Source organism: Alosa pseudoharengus, unplaced genomic scaffold (assembly GCF_046254945.1).
Source record: "Alosa pseudoharengus isolate Yale_2024_CS ecotype anadromous, Long Island Sound unplaced genomic scaffold, YU_APseudo_1.1 YU_APseudo_1.1_scf_4, whole genome shotgun sequence".
NCBI classification, from domain to species: Eukaryota; Metazoa; Chordata; class Actinopteri; order Clupeiformes; family Clupeidae; genus Alosa; species Alosa pseudoharengus.
The window spans coordinates 12,876,292-12,902,464 of NW_027468774.1; the positions used below are offsets into that span (position 1 = coordinate 12,876,292).

Genomic DNA, 26,173 nt, shown 5'->3' on the forward strand with positions numbered 1-26,173 from the left:
GATGAGTAGTTATTCACCATCGTTTGCAAATTGGTAATGACGGTTAAAAGTGATTATGGGGAGAGGCGAGAGACACGTATGGAGCACAGCTGAAGACGCACTGTCACGAGATATATAAGCAACTCCTCTGCAGGATAAGTGTTTTTTTATTCAGTCATTTGAGCAATATTAGGGTACAGTAAGTTTTGCTTTTTCCAGCCTATGTTTCCGATGGTAACCCATTGTCAGTCAATAGTGAAAGTAACTGCATATAACTGTCTTGTCGTTGACTGACACCATGGTGGAGTTAGTTTCACTTTGCCAATGAGTTCAAATAATAGACGAGTGCAAATGCGTTAAGGCTATGCTAGGTTTTAGTAGAGCATGGTTTAGTGGAATTACTATTCCATACCAAGCAGCCTCCTTCAAATGCGCTGTTGAATGTCAAAATACTGATGCATTCTTTGACATTGCGCTTTGCGCCGTTAAAGGGAATGACAGATGTCATTCTCATTGGTTTAAATGATGTTACGCCCCAAACACACCCACACATGATTAAGAAACCAGGGAACACCTTGTTGCGCCATGCGCTCGACGTTTGATAACAAAAACACTCCCAATGTGGACTGGACATCCTACTAAATTTGAATAAGCTTTTAACGAGTGACGATGCGCTTTCGACTGTCATGATAGGGCCCTATTTTTTATACCGGTTTTTAGTCAACTTTAGCAGAGGTGCCAATAATTCTGGAGGGTAATATACTCCAGGGTATCTATTCTCTGACCGTGGTAAATAGCTCTTAAGTAGACAGTTTCTGATGTTACTCTGATGCCAAATCTCTAGAAGAGGTCCCTCTCCTCATAATTTAATTCATAGGGGCGACCCTGTCCTAAAACAGTTGTGCCATCAAAATCCTCTGCGACTTTCTGTCTTGGGCATGATGTTAAAATAAGACAGAATGCTAAAATGGTATTATTTGAAATGTATTTTTTGAAAATACTAGCAAGGTGTTCCTTAATATGAATTTGTGAATTATTTGTGTGGCTGCACCTCTTGTTCCTTATACGATATCCACCTTCTTCTTCATCGTCTTCATGTCTCTGTTGAAAAAACATAGAAATCCTTGAGTTTCATTAGACTGAAATGAACAGCATCAGATCATTCTGTCACATTCCTGTCAAAGATATAAATTTTATTAGATTGCAGTAGGCTAATTTATTCTTCTTATAGAGTCCTAAATTGCCATCAACAGACTGTCGGCTACCTTGGTCTGGTCTGTACGGGTGTTGGTCTTGGTCTTTCTCCATCTTGAATTCCTGGGAATTCAGGACACTCTCTGTGGGTCCAAAAACTGTTTGTAAGTCCTTGAGGTCATTTCTTGGATATGCATAGGCCTATAAATAAAAATATGAGTAAATGAACACAGGCCTGCTTATATTGGATGTTTATAATATGTTTATAATTACAAAACTTTTTAGAAATGGAAAACGATCACGTGCTTAGTGACAATGTGGCCTAATCTGTCCAGTCATGAATTCAAGTAGGCCTATGAGCCACGAAAAGATAACACTGGCTGCATTAATGTAGCCTACTGCACGAGCCTGAAACTACCAAATTCTCACGCGAAAATAAGGTCACGCGCACATAGGCTACTATTTAAATTACAGCACTCTAGAATTACTAACGTTAATAACGTATTGTGTCCATAGCCATAGCGAGTACAGCTTAACGTACAATAGTGGAAGCTATACATTTTAACTTTAAAATGTTTGCCCTAGTACGATATTTAGCAGACAATTAGAAGTGCTATAGAAGAATTGTTTCCTGCGAGGACATTAAGGACTTCAACGTTAACGCAGCAAAACAAATCCCTTGTTTGACGTGGTGGATGATGTGGTCTGATGGAGCATACTACCAAGCCCAAATGCTACTGCTCTTGTCTGGTAAGTATGAATAACACACTACAGTCCATGTGTATAAAAGGCTTACATAGACTTTATAATGTCATTATTAATTTAGCTCTCTGATACGGTGTAGTAACAAATACTAGACTCTGTTAACGTTAGCGCTAACGTTAGCTAGCGTTACGTTAGCATAGCCGTCAGACAGGCTCATGCATAAATCTGGTTCCAAAGGTAACTTAACTTAGCGGTTAGGTATGACACATTTGCTGAGTGTAGGCTTATGAAACGTCCACTAGCCTGATCACTTACCTTCAGTTACATGAAGTCATCATGAGCAGTAGGGGTGACAGCTTGCTTGGGTTACCTTATGTCCTGTTGATACAGACGGTCGCCGCACTAACGTTAATGTTGTGTCAGGCGGTCGCCTCTCTGGACTGTAGCCTATCATCAAATAACTAGGCTCACACATTGTAACCATTGTAGACATATGAGTGTAGGCTAGGCCATGGTAGGCCTTTGCTGTAGTAGGCCTAATGATTTTAACTAGTTCAAAATAATATAGGCCTATTATATATAAGATAATGCACAATGTAGGCCTACCTGTCATTCTGACTTCCTGTTGTGCTAGTGTTCTCCTAGTATATCTTTTTGTGTCAAGTAATTACATTAATTGTGTCAATTAATCATACTCTTATTTTTCCACATTCTTATAACAAAAACAATGCTTGCACTGATGATGTCCCTGCACTGTTTACTTTTGCACTACCACCATTGCACATACTCCACCATAGCACCAATCAGGGTCAATGTATCATAGGTGCAGTCCCTACTGGCACTATCAGGCCTAGTAATCCTCACTCTTTACTTTTATATAACTGGGTGATTACATTTATTGTATGTGTGTGAGATATGTGTGTATGTGTGTGTATGTACTGTATAAGTTGCTGCATATCTAAAATTGCCCTCTGGTATCTATCTATCTATCTTTTTGTATTACAGAGGATGAGGACAATCTGAGGAAGCAAATGGAGCTCAAAAGACCACCTGTGCCCAAGATCAGGCAAGAGCCTTTGTTGGCCAATGAGAAAAGAAAAGAAAACAGCCTTCCATGGCACCAAAAAAGTAAGCCTGCCATTCACTAACACAGCACTAAGCCTGCTAATACCTTAGCATTTGTGAAAAAGCAATAAGAAGATTTGCATCCCCACAACATTTACAGTTATTCCTCAGTCACTTTGATGCTTTTCTCACATCACTATTAACATTTGCACAGCAGTTAGTGAATATGTACGCTTCACATTTGCAATTTGTTCAGAGGAAGGAGAAATTGCTACTATGATGTGCAAATGAATAAATGTTGTGGAGGTTGAACTAATAGTTGTGAATAGTTAGAATTTTCATTCCTGATCTGAGAAACGCACCAAAGCAACTGAGGAAAACTGTAACACTGTCTTAAGTTGCTATTTGCCACTTTGACACTAACAAGCCCAAAACGGCACATTGTATTTCAATCACCTCTCAGATAATTAAGACACATGAAAGAGAAGGGGACAGACAATTCATGCAGAAAATAATAGCAAAAAAATTAGCTGCCAAGAAAAGGAAACCCCTTTGTCAAAAGTCAGATTTGGTAAGTTTGCTTTCTTTAATGTAAAGTTAAGGCTAAACAAGGCTAAGATAAATAGTATTAAACGGGATACATAACAACATACCAAATAGAACTGCAGTCTTTACGAAAAACGAACCCTTTACAAAGGTATTTATTTACAGGATGCAACCTTTGTGAGATCACCCATCCCCAAAAAAAAGAAACTTCTCAAAAAAAATGAAACAGCCTCAGAGTTTCAGGTAAGACTTCTACAGTCATTGACCATATATTTGATGAATGATGATGAATACATATTAGTTTACTGAGGTTTTTGTCATATAGCATGGTGTGGAGGGATCTCCCAACCAAGTGGCTCTGGTCCCCTCTGAGTTTGAGGTAAGACTTCCTCACACAATGCCCATATCTTCAAATCTTCATGACACACAACACAGGCAGGGGCAGCTGTGGCCTACTGGTTAGGGGTTCGGGCTTGAAACCAAAGGGTTGCCAGTTCGATCCCCAACCAGTAGGAAGAATGTGTGCAGGGGAAGTGGTTGAGCACTGCTCTCCCATGTCCACATCCACGGCTGAAGTGTCCTTGAATATGGCACCTAACCTCACTGCCTCCCGAGCGCCACTGTAGCAAGGCAGCTCACTGCTCCGGGTTAGTGTGTGCTTTAGTGTGCTTCACCTCACTGAGTGTGTTCACTGTGTGCTCTGTGTGTTCCCTAATTCACGGATGGGATAAATGCAGAGACCAAATTTCTTGTATATGCAAGTATGCTTGGCCTATAACCCTGATTTACATTTACATTTTTTTACAGAAACAACATATCATTAAATGTACGTTGGTTTTATCTTAGAATGCTGTGCCGGGATCGCCCAGACAAAGACAGACTGTCCTTTCAGAGCCTGAGGTAAGTCCTCAGCACTTAAGGCCCATGTCATTTAAAGGAACATCAGTTACAGCATAACTTATTGACATGAATGAAATTGGACATACAAGGAAACGATAAGAACAGAAAAGAAGCAATCAGCAAAAAATCTTATTGGTTGTTTTTAGGATGCTTTGGAGGGAGTCGGACCATCCAGTCGGAATCCCACATTCTTTGATGCTGAGGTAATGAAATGCTTATCATGTCCATTTGCAATTGTGGGGATATATCCCATCTTTACTATTGCTTTAGATGGATCCAACTATTATAAACTGCATTTGAATATACTAAGGTTTTTGTGTTTATAGGACTTTTTGGATGTCTCTGATGACAAGGTAAAGTGCTTTGCACATGATGACTGTTAAGTTTTTTACAAGAAAATGTGTATGGTTTTACAGAAAAACAGATTCTGATGACCCTTTGTGCTGACATAAATTACATACTTTATTTTTACTTCGCATTTAGGATTCTGATGTATCAGATGATGGTGTTGTTCCCCAAAGGATGTTTGGAAACATCAAAAAAGCTTACCAGCAATTAAAGACCAAAAACAAAAAAATATCCTCCGAAAATGAAGACCTCAAACAAAGGTAAATTCAAGATCTTATCTTACACGCACACGCTCAGCTTGTGTAAGAAAGGATAACTTTTTGAGTTTTGTTTTGTTTTTGTGTTTTTCTCTCAAACGTGTTAAATGACAGATACAAAGATTTGGAAACACAAAAATAAAAAAAGAGAGGGATGGTCTTCGGGCAACCATAGAGGCAATTCATACAAACACTGCCCGCGTGTTGGGAGGTCAGCCTATGGGTGAGTGAATAATAATGCAATAAAAAAATGCAAGTTCAAATGCAATCTCTTTAAAAGAAGTGTATTGAATCAAACTGATTAACAATATGTTTTGTCAATATCCTGTGCAGCCCAATCGGAGTCGCAGATCACTGTATGTCAAGGCTATGCTTGGTTTGGTAAGCTATGGTTTGAATGTACCTTGCCATCGCTTCCCTGCTCAGATGGCAAGATACATTCAAACCATAGCTTACCAAAACAGTTACAGCAAAACCTCCCCTCACTCCTGAGAAATATCAGGCAGTAAAGGGTTTCAATTCATTCACGTTTAACAGAGAACCGATTCTATTTCTATTAAAAAATATAACAAAACAAAAACATGAACATGAATTGTTTCTGATATTTTTGTTGTTTTTGTTTTTGTTTTTCAGACACATTCAAGCGATGGCTTGTGGACAATGGCGTAGGAGAAGCTGAGGTGGCTGTACGCCACAAGAAAATAGGAGTATTCATTTCAGAAAAAAATCATAGATCTTAACAGAAAAAAATAAAAACCGCCTTAATCATACCTTTTGAAATATGTTGTTCTTTGTTAATTGTTCTGGGAGTAGGTATAATAGTAGGAAAATAGAATTGCACATTTTAAAAAAGGAGAAGTTGATAATTGAAAACATTTGTAGGCCTATGTAAAACAACTAGAGTTTTAAGCTGAGTCATATCTATTTTTGTTTTTCTAAAGTACAAACCTGTTGTCACCAGTTAAAACCATTACAGACCAATTCACACCAGTTAAAAAATATAATATAATCTTAAACCAGTTCATACCATTTAACACCAATTCATTCAACCAGTAGGTTTCTTTAATTGGACCTTACCAATACAATCCAGTAGAGACCAGTTACCCACCAGCAAAAAAATATAATATAATCTTAAACCAGTTCATACCATTTAACACCAGTTCATCAACCAGTAGGTTTCTTTAACTGGACCTTACCAATACAATCCAGTAGAGACCAGTTACCCACCAGTAGAAGTGTTCCAATTTCCATATAAAAAACAATAAAACCAGTTGAACTTTTTACTGGTTTCAAAATGGTTTCCAACTGGTTTCCTACTGATTTTCTACTGGATCTCAACTGGATTCCTACTGGATCTCAACTGGATTTTCAACTGGATTTCTACTGGAATTTCCGCTAGGGTTAAGCCCCGTAAGCCATCCCCTAGCTCCGCCACTGGATGGAGCATTAAACTGTGTTCATAGACAGTGGTTACTGGAAATTTCTCTGAACCCATACAATGATTTTTTTTACAGAAACAGGTCTGGTTTCAACGCAGTGCCATCTTAGACCTATAATACCATGGCCATATTGCTTTTCAGCCCTTTTCCTTGTTTTCAAAGATTTCTCTGGATTCTCTGACTATTTTAATGTTGTTATAGCCAGAATTTCTCAGAATTTGAGTCTGATACTGCTCCATGGGACGAGATTATGGGGTGTGTTTCAATGGGTACAGGGGGGGAAATGCCTCTGCGCTCAATTGGATAGACCTACAATCAGAGCAACGAAATAGCTTACCGTAAGCTGTAGGAAGAACACCCGAACCATCCTTCTTCTCCGCAAATGCCTTAACATTATTTTCTGTCATTTTTGTTTTTAGTTATTGCGCTGTCAACACCCGGTAGAAAAATCTATGACCACGAAATATGTAACATGGTAGAAAACTGATGTTTCCCCTCCTTCGTTTTTAAAAATAATTCCGTTCACACCGATGCTAAAAACAGCTGGGGAAGGATGTTGCAAATCCCTCGAACAAACAGGTGGCCAATCAGAGATTTCAAACAAACGAGGGAACAATGCAACATAACATGTCACAATGTTTTCCCTTGATTAGGCCTACATGCAAAAGTGAAACTGGAGTTTTCCCACATAGGCCTATCCACTGGCCGGATTTTTCAGAAATAATAGTTTTCAGTATAAAACCTCAGTTTTCGTGTAAATGAAAGGCCAAACTGTATGGAAATATATGCATTTCTCCTATGTGTAAACGGGGTCTTAGAAGCCGTCTGTCTAGCTTCTAGCCACAGCGATTTTTGTTGTAAACAGAATCAACCGAAGCGTGCTCAGATAACGTAACAGACGAGGCGCTGTTGCTCATCTGTCCATCATCGTACAAAGCCCAATTTGATTGGTCTGAACAGCTCTGGTTGAAGAATAGTTGCTCCACAATGGAACATGTCCAGACCGAACTTCCGACCTCAAATGTTGTGGGCGGAGCTAAATTCGGCTGGCATCCAGGCTAATGATGTTATGCACTATATATTGAAATCCCCATGTTCTTCGTAATTTCACGTTGAGGAGTATTTGTCTTATGTTTGCCTACACAGGTTCACAAACGATGAATGCCTTGGCATCTATACTTCTGAGAGACTCTGCCTCTCTGAGATACTTTTCTATATCCAATCATGGTGCTAGTTAACACAATTAGTTGAGACATTTTCTTCCTTTTGTTGTTTTCATCATTACACAAGATTTCCCGTCTGTAGATGCCCCATCCCAAATTTTTTTAAATGTGTTGCTGGTATTCAAAAAGATATTATCCATGAAATTGTCAAATTTGTCACTTTCATTTAATATGTTGTCTATATCCTTTTTGCAGCTAAATGGGTTTACAAGATTTGCAGATAATCACATTCTGTTTTTATGTGCATTTTACACAGCGTCCCAACTTTTTTGGAATTGGGATTGTATGAATAGACACAGCCTAAAAAATAGCTGACAATGCCATTATTTCATGTGTACCACTTTTTAAAATACAAAAATAATATTCAGTGATTACATGATAAACACAGGTCACAGTGAACCAAACTATGCACAAGTACATATACATAGATTACTGGCTGATTAACTACTCAATTCCAATGGTAAAGGACCTCTGTATTGTGCATATTAAAATATGAACAATTAAAGTCATTTTGACTGCTTGTCAGGTAGTCATTGTATATAGCATTTACTTGGAACATTTCAGGAATACAGAAGGACAGTATGACAGAGATATTTAAATTCACAGAATCAAAACAGAATTATAACAAAATACAAAATCAGACCTGAAAGACATCTACGAAATACAGTAATTGATTGTGCATTTCTATCTGAATATTACAAATGGTTTCTAAATAAGTAGATTTTAAGCAATACGCACAGTGATTTTATGCATGACGCTTGTTCTAAACTGTTAATTTGTTCTAAAATTACTAACTATTTCAAAAAAGATTACTTACTACATATACTTACTACATAAACCTCATAAAATGCAGAATCAAAAATGTAAAAATGTATTGATATAAATCACCATTCTTATGCCAACCAAAGTAGGTCTTCAGCAATAATGGTTGCCTAACAACACACAGATGCAGCGCTTGATTTTTGTTTGGCATAGTAACAAAACATAAAAATAAAAAAAAAGGTTGGTGGTAGTGTAGTGGCTAAGGAACTGGGCTAATATGCAGTAGCCAGACAAGTTGTGGGTTCAAGTCCTGGCTTCCACCATTGTGCCCATGAGCAAGGCACTACTGACCCCCAAGACATATGTGAGACGCAGGATAAAACATCAGCCAATAGCCAGTTCTATTGATTATAGAGGAAGCTAATTGTTGCAGCATACGCTCCACAAATGGAATGATTAATGCCTGGTGTAGCCTGCCTGTAACACTAATGGAATGCTGTCAAAGGTGTAAGTTTGCAGAGTGTGTTACAACAGCTTCATATGTGGTTTAGGCAATCATAATCAAAGACCGGAACAATATGTTTAAGAATTAAAATTACATGTATATTTTATTAGGTACAGAGTAAGGATTGTTTTTTAGATACCATACTTTTGTAATAACAAGGGATAAGCAAACGAGATATTATTATTGGGCAAATAGGCCTACCAATATGTCAATTGGGTTGAAAACAAAGCATGAAAGCTACTTAATCTATAAAACTGAAATTTAGTAGTTTATCTAATACATAGACCTACTGTCTGTTTAATTTATATTTTGTTTTGTTTATTAGTTTCCTTCAAGCTGTATAGTGATAAAATTATATCACTAACCTGCTTGAGGCCAAGATAAATCCTAGACTTTTGCATTATTTCTTTTGCAATCAATGATTGATAAAAAGGCAGATGATAACCACAGCTGAGGTACTGAAAGGCTTTTGTCAGAAAAGGACATTTGTCAATGTTAACTTAATTTTGTATGTAAATGTCATGCTGTTCACATTGGTTGTTCAATCCTCCGAGATACTCTGGACTGTAGAATACTTCTTACAATGATTGTTTAAACAAGTAGGAGGACAGGTGATGGGAGAACAGAAGCAACAAGGTACTTGGGTCTGCACATTCCTCTCAAAAAAGTTAAACACCGGATTCCACCATGTGTGGGTGAGATAGTTGTTTGGTGAAGACCTCAGAGCCTAGAAATGGCAAAGAAAATAATTATATCTGAAGGTGAAAGAACAAGGATGCAGAAATCAAACAGAAATATTGTTTACACAACATGACAAACGAAAACAGGTAAAAAGGATAACAGTACACTGTAACAAGATTCTGTAGTTTTCACAGCATAGTTACTGTGGAAAAAGCAAAACGCTTACTGTATATTTGTTTAAAGCAGGTTGCCGTAGATTTGCAAAGGATCATGGCCAGACCTGTCATACTTCCGGTGTACTACAGTAAACAAAGTTTTACTGCTAATGATAATCTGGTAACTTTGAGCGGGATCATCGGATGCTACTTCTCGCATGACTCAAGGTAAGCAGCAGTCGCCCTGAAGAGTGCATTGGAGAAAGTATGACCGTTACTCCTTCCGTCATTTAGATATAATTTTGCCAAAAAGCTATTTATATGAAAACGTATTTATAGATTGATTGATAGCTTGATTTGCCACCATAATGTAGGAGCCATATCGATACTTCAGTGATATTTAGTTGAACTGAACAAACGAAAATTTCGAGTGTTTGAGTGTGCAGGTTTGGTTTTGTGCCTAGGGGTGGTGCTAGCAGCTAACGTTAATGTTAGAGTGACTTGTAGCTTCTGCTAACGTTAGCTTCTGCTAGATTTTTTTTTTAAATACTGAAAGTAGTTAACTTCTGTAAATATGTTTTAACTTTGTGAATGATGTTCTATCGATATCTGTTGGTTGGCAGCATATAGTTTTGTAGTATAATAACAATTTTAAGAATTTGAGTAATCATTGAGTTAGCTAACGTTAGTTATCACTAGCTAGCTAGCTAGCTGGCACCCCTTCGGGGAAGCTGATTAGTTAGGTTAGGCTACTCATTAGTATCACTCAACTGAAATCGAGTTAAAACTGTGTGTGTGTGTGTGTGTGTGTGTGTTTGTGTTGGTAAGCTCATTTTAGCCTCATTTAATCGTTTTTTTCCTTGCTAGGCACCTCAATAGACAGGGCACCTCCCTCAGCTTGGCGAAACCGTTCGAGGACGCAGAACGTCTGAACAGGTAACTTCACAGTAGGGATGTAACGATTACCGGTATAATGGTAAACCGCGATAAAAATGTTGACGATAACAATTACCGTTTTCTTTTCAAATATCATGATTATCACGGTTGATTACCGCGGTGTGGAAACCTTGTGTTTAATCCTTCCCAGCTTCATCCGAGCCTGCTTTTGACATACAGTAGGCCTGGTACAATGAAACAAAACTGGTACCTAACTGATTCTGTTGTCTAATTGATGGTTTTAACTACGATTCGTATTAGGCTACTCCTAAATTTAAAAGGCGGAATTTTTTCACCGCAAAATGTGCACTGTATCATGTAGCCACTCTGCATCTTTTTATGTTCGCGTCCACATTAAATCCATTCCCCTCACGAAAGTTTTATTTTGAACGCTTACTTTGGTCTCACTCATTGCATCCAAATAACAGAAATAGCAAACTCCAAGTTATGGTAGGGTAAGTTAAGCTATAAGCACATAGCCAATTAAACATGAAGAAAAAAGTGAACGGGACACTTTTTGAAACTATTTCAGCTTGTGTAGGCCTATCAGTGCTTTCTGAACACACTTTTAGAAATACCGTGATAATACCGAAAACCGTGATAATTTTGGTCACTATAACCGTGAGGTTAAATTTTCATACCGTTACATCCCTACTTCACAGTTAGCTTCTCTGAACACTTAACCTAAAGCACGCAGATATGGGGTTTAAGTGCAAGTACTGTAGTTATTGTGCAGATACAATTCCTCTTTACATGAAACATGTGAAAATGCACAGGAATCGTGCAAACTTTAACTTTTCTTGTGGTGTTGAAAAGTGTCCCTGTTATGTGAAGACCGCGTGTGCGTTACAGAACCACATGTACAAAAATCATGCATCCCTCAAAGCAGATAGGTCTTACACATGTGTGAATTTTAGCTGCCAGATGGAGAGATGCACCATTAGAGTGTCAAATTTTTCTGATCTCTGTGAGCATTTGAAATCGCATATCAGTGGAGGGGATACGATTGATTGCCCTTTCACTGATTGTAAGAAAACGTTTAGCGTCAAATCGTCATTCTCCTCTCACATAAGCAGAAAGCATGCAAAGGACACTGCAGCATGTGCATCTGATGGAGATGTGCATGATGCAGGTGTGCATGATATTGACACAACGAGAAACGAGAACATGATTGAAATGGCAGAATTTCTTGATGTTAATGATGGTTTAGGGGATGCTGACGAGAATCACAGGGGTAATTTCTTGACAAACTTGGCCCTCTTTTACTTGCGGATGCAAGCAAAGATGCTTTTACCTGCTTCTACAATTTCTGCCTTGATTGAGGAGTTCCAGGAAATATGCACAAACGCGATGTCGCATGTGTTTGTCAAACTTCGCGAAGAATTGGCAATGCTTGAAATTCCTGTTGATAAGATTGACAGCATCATAGATGGCTTGTCAAAAGAAAATTTACTTAAAATGTACAATGAGGGTCTGTTCCGATCAGATGCAACCCGGAAGACATATTTCAAAAAGGTGTTCAGTTATGTTGAGCCCATACAGGTTAACTTTGGTTTTGACGCTTTTGGTAAAGAGCGATTTTGTCACTATGTCCCAGTGAAAGATACTCTAAAAGCTCTATTGAGCTTGCCATCAGTGAGGCAGCAATCTAAATTATCAAAAATGCAGTTAGCCAATGCAAATGTGCTTCAGGATGTTAGGGATGGGAAGACTACTAAAAATAACCTCCTCTTACAGGAGTTTTCCTCTTCAGTCCCTATTATTCTTTATCAAGACGCCTTTGAAGTTGTCAACCCACTTGGATCTGGTAAAAAAAAGCACAAGCTTTTAGCTGTGTATTTGACACTGGGTGACATATTACCCTATAACCGGTCATGCATTGATCCTATACAGTTAGTCATGCTTTGCAGGGAGTCTGATTATGTTTTCTTTGGACAGGAGAAAGTATTCTCCTCCCTTTAAAGAGATTTAAAAGACCTGGAGAGATCTGGTATTACTGTTGCCGAAGGTGAGACTGTGAAGGGAGTATTGATTGCAATTGTTGGTGACAACTTGGGGTCATACTCACTGGGAGGCTTTACAGAAAACTTCAGCAGGAGTACACACTTCTGTAAGTACTGTCTTATTGAAAGGGGAATGTTTCAGGGTGAACCTACAAAGCTAGGCCCCCCAAGGACACCAGACACTTATAGGAGCAGTGTGGAGAAGCTGTCTGTTGTTCCTGAAAAGATGGTAGATGGGGTAAAATTTGACTCCATGTTCAATTCTTTGGAACACTTCCATGTCTGCCAGCCAGGACTTCCTCCATGCTTAGGTCATGACCTTTTTGAGGGGGTAGTGGCTTTAGACATGCAACTCTATCTGAAACATCTCGTCTCCAATGGGCACTTCACATTTGTGCAGTTAAATAGGAGAATATGTCAGATACAGTTGAAAGGCAGTGATGCTAATAACCGCCCATGTCTAGTTAAAGGTGATGGAGAGAAGTTGGCAGGAAGTGCAGCACAGAATTGGTGCTTGCTGCGTCTCCTCCCTATTCTTGTTGGTACAAGATTTCAAAATACACTTGAAGACCAGGTTTGGCAGCTGTGTCTCAAGTTGAGGGAAATTGTTGAAATTGTTTGCGCTCCCAAAATCCACACAAACCAGGTGGCCTATCTGAAGTTGCTAATTGACGAATATTTAGAGATTAGAGCAACTGTCTTTTCAGACAATACACTGAAACCCAAACATCACTTCCTTCTTCACTACCCTGACCTCATCCTCAAATTAGGGCCACTCATAAGGCTATGGACTCTGCGCTTCGAAAGTAAGCATACATATTTCAAACAGTGTGCACGGAAGTTGCATAATTTCAAAAATCTCTGCGCCACATTAGCAGAGAGGCATCAATTACGGGTAGGCCTAACACTGGACACATATTCGGGTCATCTCAAGCAATGGTTCCTGCAGTGAATTTTGATTTTACCTTTTTTCTTAAATGAATAACAGGGCCGAATTAAGAAAATGTCTGTTAGAATTGCTGTTTTTGTGAATGGTACCTTGAGTGGGAAATGACAAATAATGGCAGGTATAAGTATACCACAATTCAGGCTTATCGTGCACCTGGGGCAACGTGGCGCAAAGTCTTATTCATATCGTACACCCAGTCAGTGATGAATTTATCGCCATGCGCCCCGCTTCCATTAAACATTGCACCCCCATGGATGTGTCAATGAGCGAACATAGGAGTGGTCTGGCGCTTGATCTAAAAATCGTTATCTTACACCCACTAAAAATCATTACACCACTGACCAATAAAAACGGTGAAGACGCACTGTCACAAGATGCAAGCAGCCCTAACGACTCAGGCAACGACTCATTTTCAGGATGAATAACTATCCTTAGGATTTTTATTCAGTCATTCGAACACTATTTGGGTAAGTTTTCTTTTTTTCCAGGCTATGCTATATTAATGGCGCAATTAGGTGATCAAATGCTGGGTGCTGGGCCCAAAAGGGCTGTTCTAATGTTTCTTAATCAGTCATGGGTGTGAGCATGACATCTGTCATTCGCTTTAACAGCAAGCAGCGCAACTTCAAACAGTGCATCGGTGGCGCATTTGAAACAATCTGCTTGCACGCAAGACTGTATGAAATAGGGATTCCACTAAACCAGCAGAGTATAGCATACATGCATCTGCACTCGTCTATTATTTGAACTCATAGGCAAAGTGAAACTTACTTCACCTTGGTCTCATAGTCAACAAAACAGCAACAAAACGACAACAAAACAGTTAATTACTTTCACTGTTGACTGACAAGGTGTTACCATCGAAAACATAGCCTAAAAAAAAGCAACACTTACAGTACTCCAAAAATGTTTGAATGACTGAATAAAAATCCTAAGGATATTTATCCTGCAGAGGAGTTGCTGCTTACATCTCGTGACGGTGCATCTTCAGCTGTGAATTTTATGCGCCTTTTGCTATAGACCTCTTTCTTTGTTTTGTTTTTTTGGACAGCCTTTCACCTAATTGTATTTGCTTCCCAGGGTTCCCACACCTAACCTGACTCTCGCCAAATGAATTTCGTTCCGCTTAGCTCCGCCTAGCTTCACTCACATCCATCTGGGACCTCTTCCGTTGAGAGGGATTTCTGCACCAGATTTTATGGTAGAGCCAATCAGGACGCAGGGCGGGAGTTTCATAGATGTGACATAGCGTAGAAGCGATTGTGAGACTGTTATCAGCGTCACGGGTTGGCTTCGATGTGAGTGGTTGAAGTAGCACGTCAATAGATGACGGACAAGTGGCTTATCCAATCATATGCAAGCATTTTTTGATTAGGCCCAGCCTTCTGAAGCAACACTTCAATGGATTGATCCCAGATGGATGAGTGGAGCTAGGCGGAACGAAATTCATCTGGCGAGAGTCAGGTTATCCCACACCTTGGTTAAGATCAAATTCAAGGACCTTTCAAGAACATTCCAGGCACAATATCCTCAAATTCAAGGACCTAATGTGTCGATAAATTTCAAGTGGGCATGGTTAAATCATGTAAACCAAGGATACCTTGTCGCAGTTTTCTTTTATTTTTGGTCATATGACAGATGTGGTAGGCCGATTCTATTTTCCATGTTTGTGTTTTGCATAAAACAGAGCTGAAATAAACTTCTAGATTTTCCTAAACAAGTTAAACTCGTTACCATGAACCTGTTGGTTTATTCATCAATATGTTAAATTAAATATTTGGGCAACAAACACTACACGCGGGAAACACGCAGAAATCACGCTGGCCATTTAGTTCTACCCACGTAAATCAAGCATATGCATAGGATCAGGCGCGCCTGCAGGTGTACGTCCGTACGCACTGTGCGTACTATCAAGCTACTCAACAACGATAGAAAATTTCCTGCATTACAGCTGTTTAAAGCCAGACGTCACGGTACGCTAGAACAAAACAAGGTAACTTTAGCCTGTATAGGGCTGCATTGGACTGCATTACAGCTGTTTAAAGCCAGACGTCATGGTACGCTAGAACAAAACAAGGTAATTTTAGCCTGTATCAAGTTGTCCAAATGAATAGGTAATTGTAGACGTTGTTGTTGTATTATTGCATATGGATGTTGGATGTTGTTATGCTATGTAGGCTACTTTTTTGCTGACCAATGCACAGGGCTAAAACGGACAAATATTGTCCACGCGTGATTGTTTTTTGCGGGGGGGTGATGGGTGTGCGTACCATAGCATTAATTCCTGCAGGCGCCCCTGCATAGGATATCGACAGAAGTGGTGGCGAAATAATGGAAACATGTTAATAAGAATTGTAAGGAATATTTTTCTCAAAAAGAAATTCCATACAATTCTGATTTTTTTTTTCAGATTCACGAACGTTCAAGGATTTCAAGGACCCGTGGGAACCCTGGCTTCCAAACAATGTGGTGCTAATAGTGTGTGCTAAGTTAGAATATGATTGGACCTTGACTAGAGAAGACATAGGCAATAAAATCATAACTGGCCACACCTTCGCCCCCATCGAAAACACATGACATGGCACTTGTGCTTGTGTTGCATTACAAAAAATTGAACAACGCACTTTGCAATGCAAGCACTGTATAGGAGTTTCCATGTGTGGTTAGATACATATATAGGTATTAAATGCTATTTCCCCTGCTGTTTCTGTGGATCCATTGCATTGAAATTAAATGAAAGGCATGATGGTCTGCTTCCAAACTTGCTAAACTGGGTGGGTGAAAATATCAATATTAGAAATAGGAGGAAATGATACCTGTACATTGGCCATAGTATGGTACCAGTAGAAAAGCCGGGAAGTGATGAAGTATGCTACAACCACGTCCACACTGTAGTGTTCATGAGCTACAAGTATACACACCACACCCACAGCACTCAGTAGCCAACACATCAGGTGGTACCACCAGAAGGAACGTGGTGAGTCTAGAGTGAGAAAAGTAGGTTTTTTCAACAATGGTAGTTGTTACAACTTTAGTGCAATATTACATGACTATGCTTTGATACTGCTGCTATGAAGGAGATTTTGTATCTGACCAAATATCTGGCATATATGGATTGGAAAACAGCAATTAGATTTTATGATTCCAACTTCAGACAAAAGGTGACTAGTGATACTGTAAGGGTTTTAGAACAAAACCAAATGAACCAAATTTTTACTTACACTCCTTGATAAAAAGGTAGCTCAGAGTAAGCATGACTGTGTGGCCACTGTAGAGAAAATCCCCACACAAGAGGTGTGAACCAGTGAGTGACAGGCCACCCCCAGAAATAAGTTGGAGAATGCGCTGCAACTTCGCCTGGGAGTCATCATGTAGCTTGGGTAGAAAAGAAATTAGTAAGTGTTTTCTGCATTTCTGCATCAACTGCACAACAAAGTTGAGTGGTTACATCAACCAATGTTTAAGATCATGTCTTCACAATAGTGGAAACAAAAATAGCACATTTTGACTGAAATATGGCTATGCTGAGCTACTGTATAAAGACAAATGTGAAAACACATTTACAGCTTCTAAAGAACATCAAATATTCCTCAACAGAGAGGCAATATAATTTAATAGACACAGTATAACGAACACAGCAACACACATTTGCAGTACCTTAGGAGCACAGGTCATATGCATTCCTGGTACAGGCAAGGTAGTGATGTACATGGTAATGCAGCGGTACAAATACAAAGTGCCCATGATGAAGAAAAACCTCCTGGCCACAATGGCCCTGTATAAAAGAGAAAATAAACGTGGGTCAGGAATCCTTATTCAACTATTTAAAAAAGTATTAAAAATATGAAGCCAAAGAGAAGACACCTACCTGTATTTATGAAATGTCAACTGTACAAACCAAATACATGTAAGAATGATCCCATTCACTTCTGTCACCATAAAGGCCCACTTCACACGGTCAATATAGTCAAAAAATTTGTCTGGTAAAGGCGGGCTGCTCTCTTTGGAAGGGACCCTCTCATGCACAACTGTGATCATGACAGTGGTTAAAACCAGGTTGAACACAGCATAGGTGAGTGCAATAAAAGTCTTCCACCACTCTAGAGGTAGTGGTTTGCACTTCCCTTCAGGCATCTTGACCTTGGTGTCATCTCCATGTTTTCCATGTGTTGTACATTTCCCATTGCCAGTCACTGAAGGTGTGTGAACAGGACAGCCTGACTTGGTCCTGTGACTGGCATCATTGTTAATTAGGTCTTTGTCAGGTATCATATTAACGGTATCCTGCTTGACTTCTTCAGTATAGCCCTTCTCAGCAGGAGTGTGGGTTACTGGATTTCCTGTAAAATGCCACAACTTTCACCTTTCAATTTCTTTCAAAACTGTTAACACATTCTTTCTTTGTATTCATACAGATGGTTGCAAAAGGTTTCTAGTATAAAGAGGAAAAAACGCACGCACATCCCGATCTAATCCTGGGTGCTGGACAAAACACTTATGATGAGAGAGAGGGGAAAAAAGTCCGCAACACCAGTATATGCTCCCAAGTTATAGTTTATTTACCGTGACGTTTCGGGCCAAGATATAAATAAACTATAACTTGGGAGCATATACTGGTGTTGCAAAAGGTTTCTACCCTCATTTTCAAAATTAAATAAGATACTTAAACATTTTTGCTCAATCAGCATTTGTATTGTGTAAATTTATATTTGTTATGAATTTGTATGCAAAAGTGTGTCTGATATGTTTCTGCTAAGATTAAAAATAATAGGCCTACAGGGGTGCCACTTATTTGACATAACTGATTATAATTAGAAAACTAAAGAGATGGAGTGATTCAAGTGATAGTAATGAAAATACTAGCCTGGCCACACCCACCAATATCTCCTTTCAGGGAGATACTAGTCTGGAACACCATAATTCACTTTTCCCTCTGACCCCAAAAAGGTCAGGCCAATCAGCGATGAGAGGGGCTGATGCTATAGTTTCGAAATCAAAAGTGGCTGTGGTAGACAGTAGTGATGGGGACGGATTGAAAGAAGACTGTTCATGCATGCTAGGCTTTCTTTTTTTTTTTTACAAGATTTTGGCAACACACCGAGGCAGTAACTCCGCTGACACTAACAGTGTTTGTGACAGAGGTAGGCTATGTCCGACCTAGCCTATCTTCTTGTCTCTATTAATTGGTGTTTCGTGTGTTTACTGTACAACATTGACATGTCACATGTCCCTGTGTGCGAATAGCGTAGGCTATCATAACTTTCGCTTTTAAAATGCAACAGTGTAGTGTGAGAGGGAGAGTGCCTGTTGCGGGCTGTTTAATTTGCAGCGTATAGGGCATGACCCATTGTGTACCCATTGTGAGTGCACTCTAGGCTACGGACCAGCAGCATCTTTAGTAGCATTTCTTTTTTTAATTTTCCCCAGAAATCAGGACAAATAAGCATAGTTAAATACAACAATTCAGCAAGATAAATTTGGGCAAAGGTGGGCCGCCTTTGTGGTCGTGGCAGCCGTGGGCCCAGAGCGACCGCACTCCCCCCCCCCCCCGCTTATGACAAGACCGCATAGGTCAAGACGGACACTGTGTCTCAGATGGAGTACTTCTGTCAGTACACTTTAAAGCAACAAACGAGGGAACAATATGTCACAATGCAAAAACGCTGGTTCTTACATAATGAACAATCTGTGAGGTTTGACCCATGTCAATCAATGCATGACAAATTTATCACACATTTCCTGTTTATATGGCGAGGTATGTAAATGCTGTGTAAATTCAGCCTGTGTATCTGTGTGTGTTTGTGTGTGTGTGTGTGTGCGCGCATGCATACGTGTGTGTGTGCAGATCTTTCCTATGTTTGCAATGTACAGGCAGGTCAATGTTATTGTGTGTATGTGTACTGTATGTGTGTGTGTGTGTGTGTGAGACAGTCAATTTCTGGCACATTTGCTTGGCCAGGTGGTGGCGCTATGCCAGGCAGGCCCATTGGGTGTCTGGATATAATCATAATCATAATATCTGATAAGTTTCAGACCAGGGCCTGTCCTACGGTATTCTGGGCCGGGGAGCAACATTGCGCACCGGACCCCCTCATCACCAACACTTTGCATTCTCTGCAAGTAGTGTACTTTTTTGTATTTACTATCCTCTGTTTATGTTCTTTTTTTTCTGGCTACCAAATTTGTTTACAGACATTTTTTCACAAGTTTAGCCTACCAAGAACAGAATCTCTTGATCTCACATCTTGATATTGCAGATGGGCTAACATAGACCTAGCCTACTACTCCCCACGGGGGAAGGGGGACCTTTTGATTTTTTAAAAATCGTTATCAGCCAATAGGGAAACTGCCAGAAGCAACAAACAACAACTCTTTACACTGGTAAGTGAGACACAATTAGCAATGAATGCACTTAATGCAGAATCAGCACAGAAAGCGTTTATTTAATTATTTTCTGGGCCCCCCTCCTGACCGGGCCTGGTGCGGTTGCTCCCATTGCTACCCCTCCAGAACCGGCCCTGATTAACACCATGACACAGTGCCCTACAGCTGAGCCTGGGGCATCAGATTCGTTTGCAAATGTTTTCTGCTGCGTCAGAGTCATATGTGGCCTAATTCATACCAAAAAACATTAGTTCCAAAAATAAAAATGTAGCCTAAACATTTACAGCCTGAGCAAGGTGCGAAATCCCTAATGTTTTAGCATGTTTGTTATTAGGCCCCGGTAAGCGGCCTGCACTAGAGGTGCCCCATTATTTTTGGCAAGTTTATCATTATGTGTAGTGCCTTCTCTTGTTTTTTAACTCAAGACATTTGGGGCGCACGTGTTAGTGGCTAGACTATCATTTTACAACTAGATGGGTACCTAACACCTTTGGAAATCAATGGTTGTATAACAGTATACAGTTTATCGATTTGGACAAAAGCATCTGCTTTAAGCATAGTATATATTAACCATGCTGATGAAGGAAATATGACATCAAAACACCAATATATCCAGACAGTAAACCAGATACAAAAGTGTACATTCAATGGCCAGGTCATTGTGAGGGTACAATAATTGTTGTTGGACTCCTATACCTCCACAAACAGTAGTGATTTAGGAATAGTCCATATGGGGGGTTATTATATAGAGGTAAATATTTTTTTACATACATTTTTGCTTAATGTGTGGATTCCTGTTTTAATTTTCTGCCTTAGCCTGTCCACTAATCTTAACCACTAATATAAATTAAAGTCATGGGATTTGAATGCTATGAAAGTATTTCTATTTTAAGGTGTTTTTACTGTGAAGCAAACATTCCCATGGCTGGTCTTGTACCAGCTAAAACATCTCTTTTGCCCTGTCTGCTATTTAAAACCCACTCAGATCCTTCATAACCAAAAAGCAAAAGCAAATGATGTGGTGCTGTTAGCATGCACAGTTCTGCATACTCCTAATGACATATTACTGGAAATGGTAGTGTTATTTTCCTCACAGAACCTTTAAATACAGAGTTTAAGATAGTTTAAAAATACAACTAACCACACTAAAACCTGCCACACCTCAACTGGCATGGAAGAAGAAGAGTTAGGTCATATTAAACATAGACCTAACTTAAGTCTTTATGCTCTTCAAAAGGTAACCAACAGATAATTCATTGCTATTGAGTGTCTTCAAATCAAATCAGGCAAATATTGTAACTCGATAAGAAAACAATCTATCAGTGAGCAGGGCCTGTATTCACAAAGAATCTTTAGGCTAAAAGAAGTACTGATAGATCTAAATCTGGGAGAATTCTACGCCACCATGTTTTGAAATCACTGGAGACAGAGGATCTTTCTCTCTCTCTCTCTTTCTTTGTGCGTGTGTGTGTGTGTGTGCGGGTAATTTCATCCATTATTGGAAGTCGTCACATTTGCAGGAGGTGTTGTGTGTATCTATAACATCTGTTGTGCTGTTGCTTTGTTATAGTCAACAGTCACATAACTGAATCTTGTCTGAGCAATTATTGCACCTGTCAAATGTGTGTCCTTAAACTTATTCTGAATTGTGAGCACAAATTAAAAAAAAAAGTAAAATGTGGAGAGGGAGAAGGTTCACCAGAAGCGTGGTAGAATTCAGAAGCGTGGTGGAACTACCTTTTTTGAAAGAAGTAAAATGTGTCTCAGCCAATGTTAACATTAACTGATTGGAACATACATGAACATAAAAAAATAAATAATGTGTAAACATGCTGTGTAAAGTTATTTTGATAGAAACACCTACAACACAGATACAGAAATGCAAATCATGAAGAACTTTAAATGCTTTTGGAATAGGTTACAGCCCATATGGAAACACTTCTACCAGGTCATGCTGTAGAGATGCACATTTAGCCAAGGCCTACTTCTTAAAATCACTAGCGTTGGACACACCCTAGTGGGCAAACCACATGAAGAGGGTCTATGCCTGTAAAATTACAGGGCAAGAAGGGTGTGTGTTAGGCTTTCTAAATATACTGCACTTATACTTTAAACATCTACCCTACTGCAGGCCTATCAAACACAGCTGTTCCATTGGTGAAACAACAATTTAGGTGTGGGAATCACCAGAGATATCACAATTCAATTGAATAGCAATTGAGCAATGATTCATTCACACGTCTTGAACATGGTTAGGCTATAGCCTACTGATAAGATCCTACTTCTTAGGCCTATAGGCTTTGACTATCTATGCTATTGATGCAACATATCAACCTAATAATTTAATTTACGGAAAACTAGTTAAAAAAAACCTTTAGACTACTACAGGACTTCAGTTCTTACTGAAATTTGGACCTCCATGGATGCGAGACTAACTCAAGATAGGCTATTAGGAGTTTCTCAGAAAAAAATATCAAGTGCACTGGGAAAAGAATATTGTTTTATCCCAATGCTTAGCCGATAAAACGTTTTTCGTTACAGTGAACAAGATATCAAAACTATTTTACATTTTCGTCGTTTGTTCCATTTTAATCTGCAAACATAGTCTATAACTTTCATTAAGAGATCCCAACTGTTTTATGCTCGATATAAAACATCAGGACTTTAGACAGCGTCAAGTCTAACTTACCCGAAATCCCCCGAGTCCTTGCGATACCCTGCAGCCCGGTGAAATACTGAAGGTTTTGATATAGAGATTGGATATAGGCACATGCAACTCCCACATGTTGACCAAACTCCTCCCAGACATAGCTGCATGCACAAGCTTCACAGTCGTGATGGTTCTGCGTTAATGGTAGGCTACATGTAACGGTCGGCTTCACAGAAAGATTTCCATCCATCTTTTTAATGCACATTTTGACCATGATTAATAAACAGTGCAGCCGCTCCTACCACGTGCATCACGTATAGCCTAGGGCACTAAAGGACAGGGGGCACCCAAATTAGCCAATACATAGTAGCTTTACGGCAAACTGCGTTTCACTCTTCCTCGGTAACGTTTATGTCAAAATGCACTAACCCCATGTTACAGCAAGGATGATACTTTTTGGGTTCTCTCATTTTCCACCATGTAGTAGCAGATTAGGCTACTTCACTTAATTGGGATCGCATCTTGCGCGCGCTGGAGGGAGACAAGGGTGGCAGATTCCAGCTGGCTTGTCATTGTGTATCTTCCTTTCAATAAAATAAACTTTTAAAAGAAAATCATGAAGACAACAAAGAGGAGGCAACAGGAGGTTGCGATTTGCGAGGTACTGCACTAATGACACTTTTACACCGGTGAGAGGGTTCTTTAACATAGGCTGCAATCAATGTTATTTGGAACGTGGACAAGAATATAAGGACTAGTCTTCTACTTTGCCTTTGTAGAATGGAATTGGTGAATCTTCAATAATTCGTTTTCCAACCATTTACATAAAGCACGATATGCCAAGCCGACTGAAACTAATTCTATTCAGATAGCTTGCTACCAGGCTCATAATTCACTTAACTGTAAACAGAAATGTAAAGCAACATGTCACACACTTCAATTTCCAAAGCAATGAAAGCTGCATATAACAACTTAATATTGTGCTTATTATTGTTAATATTGTGCTATCAATGTAGCTCAAACAAACAAGGCTTGTAAACAAGAGCTGGCAAAAGGGCATTATGAAAACGTAAAGACTCAATGCTCTTGTCAATGCACCATTTATAGCTCAAACAGCATTTCTTTAGAAAATAATGTTTCTACACATAACACACAATAATGCTGTAAAGTATAGGCCTTTTATTTTAGGCTACTTAAGGTGTTTGACTTATCATTTACAGTTTTTCTCAGTTGCTAAAACACTAAAACCCATTGGCTGAAGAAAGTTCACAGTTGCTTGAACTCATTAAGCTAATTGTTTAGTCAATACCTTAAGCCATTTCACATGGTAGCCTAAAACACAATTTGCAGATCTCACTTACAATTTTTTGCAAAACTTTGAACACATTCTCATTCTCAAAACACATTCTGCACTCTAATGCACATTCATCCAGGTAAACACAAGTGGCAAAAATGAAATAGAAATAGACATACACATGTCATTGATTAAACACAACCACTCAAAATTGATTTCACTTGTTTCAAATGATGTGACAAAACCAATATAATAGAGATGCACCGATATGGAATTTTAGGGTCGATAACGATAACCGATATTTACTGGTTTGTTGTGGCCGATACCGATACGATAACCGATAATATTACTCTTGAAAAAAAATTGTGAAAAGTGATTTGGGGAAAGCATTTAATAAGCATAATTTTATTGCAGTAATTTTACCTACCACCAAATGATGGACAGAACTCATAATAGTCCTCAATAGTACGGCAGTCAACAACATATAGCCTAGCCCTACAGTATGTGTGGCTCCTTTAAGTGAACCTGACGTCAGTGAATTGCGAGTGAGTGGCTAGAGAGTTTGAATCGTTTTCATTTTGGACTAAACACTCATAAACGGCTCAGCTTGGAATAAGCTACAGTATAGCGACCAAATCAGAGTTTGTGAGGGAAACTTAGGTTTAGTTTCAACTGCGGGTAACTGAATAAAGCCGCAACTCCTCAGACTGTATCTTATGTCCGTCTACTCTGTTGCGCACAACCCGCTGCAGCAGAAATGAAAGGCGTTAGCCCCGAAGGTTTTAATAACTTATTATGATGACCTGTCTGGAACACTTTTGTCATAATATGACATTTTGGATACATCATGTACACACTGTTGCTCAAATCCTATAAAGCTCTTCTGCTTTTCATAGGCTTTATGTATTTCCATAGAAGAGTGAAAGTTATGGTATCTACAGAGAGAAGTTGAAATATACAGTAAAAATGTAATATTGAAACCAAAAATAGTGATTTTTCCCTAATAATTTGCTGTTGCGATTACAGTAAGCAAGAAAAAACAAAGCAAAATACAATGACCACCAGATGCATTTCCATGGTATAATAGCCTAATAACATCCCTTGCACAATTCTTTTTATCTGTTCAATTACCTGTATGTTTTTGTTTATGTAATGGTGGTATTTAAACTAATCAATAAACTAACAAAATACTACAATTACAAATGTCATTGTGAAAACCAATTGTCAAATGAGAGCATCACTTTGTCAGGTAGACTATTTTTCATATTGACAGCCTTAGCATGACAAACATGAACGAAAGTCCGTGTATGTGTATAATTCAGAAACATATCAGTATTATAGAACTGTAAAGTGTGTGTGGTATATGTTCAAAATAAAGACAAAAAACCAACAGCGGACAGGGAGAACACCGGGATGCATTGTATTGAGGTGTGCCAAATGAGAGCATCACTTTGTCAGGTAGACTATTTTTCATATTGACAGCCTTAGCATGACAAACATGAACGAAAGTCCATGTATGTTTATAATTCAGAAACATTATATCAGTATTATAGAACTGTAAAGTGTGTGGTATATGTTCAAAATAAAGACAAAAAACCAACAGCGGACAGGGAGAACACCGGGATGCATTGTATTGAGGTGTGCCAGCTGATGATTCTGTTGGCTAGGCCTTGTGGTAGGACATGAACTTGTATAAATACAGTTTGTCCTCTCAGGAATTGCCAATTTTCCTCGAAATTCCATTCGACCTGAAGAAATATATATTTGGAGGACACACTGGGTTTACCATCGTCAGTGCAAAAGATGGTAAAATTATGTGCCACCATTGCCCCGTCATTTCTTATGCCATCACGTCAATGAACTGAAAAATGTGCGAGATCCAGTGGTAGCAGATTTCCTGGGTGGTGTGGGACAGGGACAGGTGCATCATGAGGTCCCGCCACACCCAGTCTCAACACACCCTGTGCCTTTTGACCAGGTAGATGCATGTTTTTGTTTGTTTTTGACAACACAAAACACCACAGTGCTTCACAGAAGGACACAGATCATGTGTGCAGTCCTTGAGCCACACCCCCAAATTAATTTGGTACCAGTCAATGGTGTGCTTGGCAAGGTGTACCGCCCAAGACATAAAAAATGAAAGTAGAAATAGAAAATAAATTATAGCAGTCCATGGGCTCAACGACTACATGACCTTG

The 26,173-nt window shown here is 39.2% G+C and overlaps 1 protein-coding gene and 1 long non-coding RNA gene across 2 annotated transcripts; one reads left to right on the forward strand and one right to left on the reverse strand.

Moving 5' to 3' along the window:
* Positions 1 to 1,390: 1,390 nt before the first annotated feature.
* Positions 1,391 to 3,647, forward strand: LOC143102975 (uncharacterized). The gene is made up of 3 exons (XR_012982674.1): positions 1,391 to 1,923; positions 2,884 to 3,006; positions 3,407 to 3,647. It is a non-coding gene; the product is annotated as an uncharacterized LOC143102975 (long non-coding RNA).
* A 5,817-nt stretch (positions 3,648 to 9,464) lies between these two features.
* sgms2a (sphingomyelin synthase 2a) lies at positions 9,465 to 17,812 on the reverse strand. Its single transcript, XM_076266763.1, has 5 exons — positions 17,516 to 17,812; positions 17,305 to 17,422; positions 16,869 to 17,022; positions 16,464 to 16,630; positions 9,465 to 9,650 (listed from the first exon to the last, which is right to left on the reverse strand). The coding sequence occupies exons 1-5, from the start codon at positions 17,779 to 17,781 to the stop codon at positions 9,465 to 9,467; spliced, it is 891 nt and encodes a 296-aa protein (XP_076122878.1). The 5' UTR covers positions 17,782 to 17,812.
* Positions 17,813 to 26,173: the final 8,361 nt, after the last annotated feature.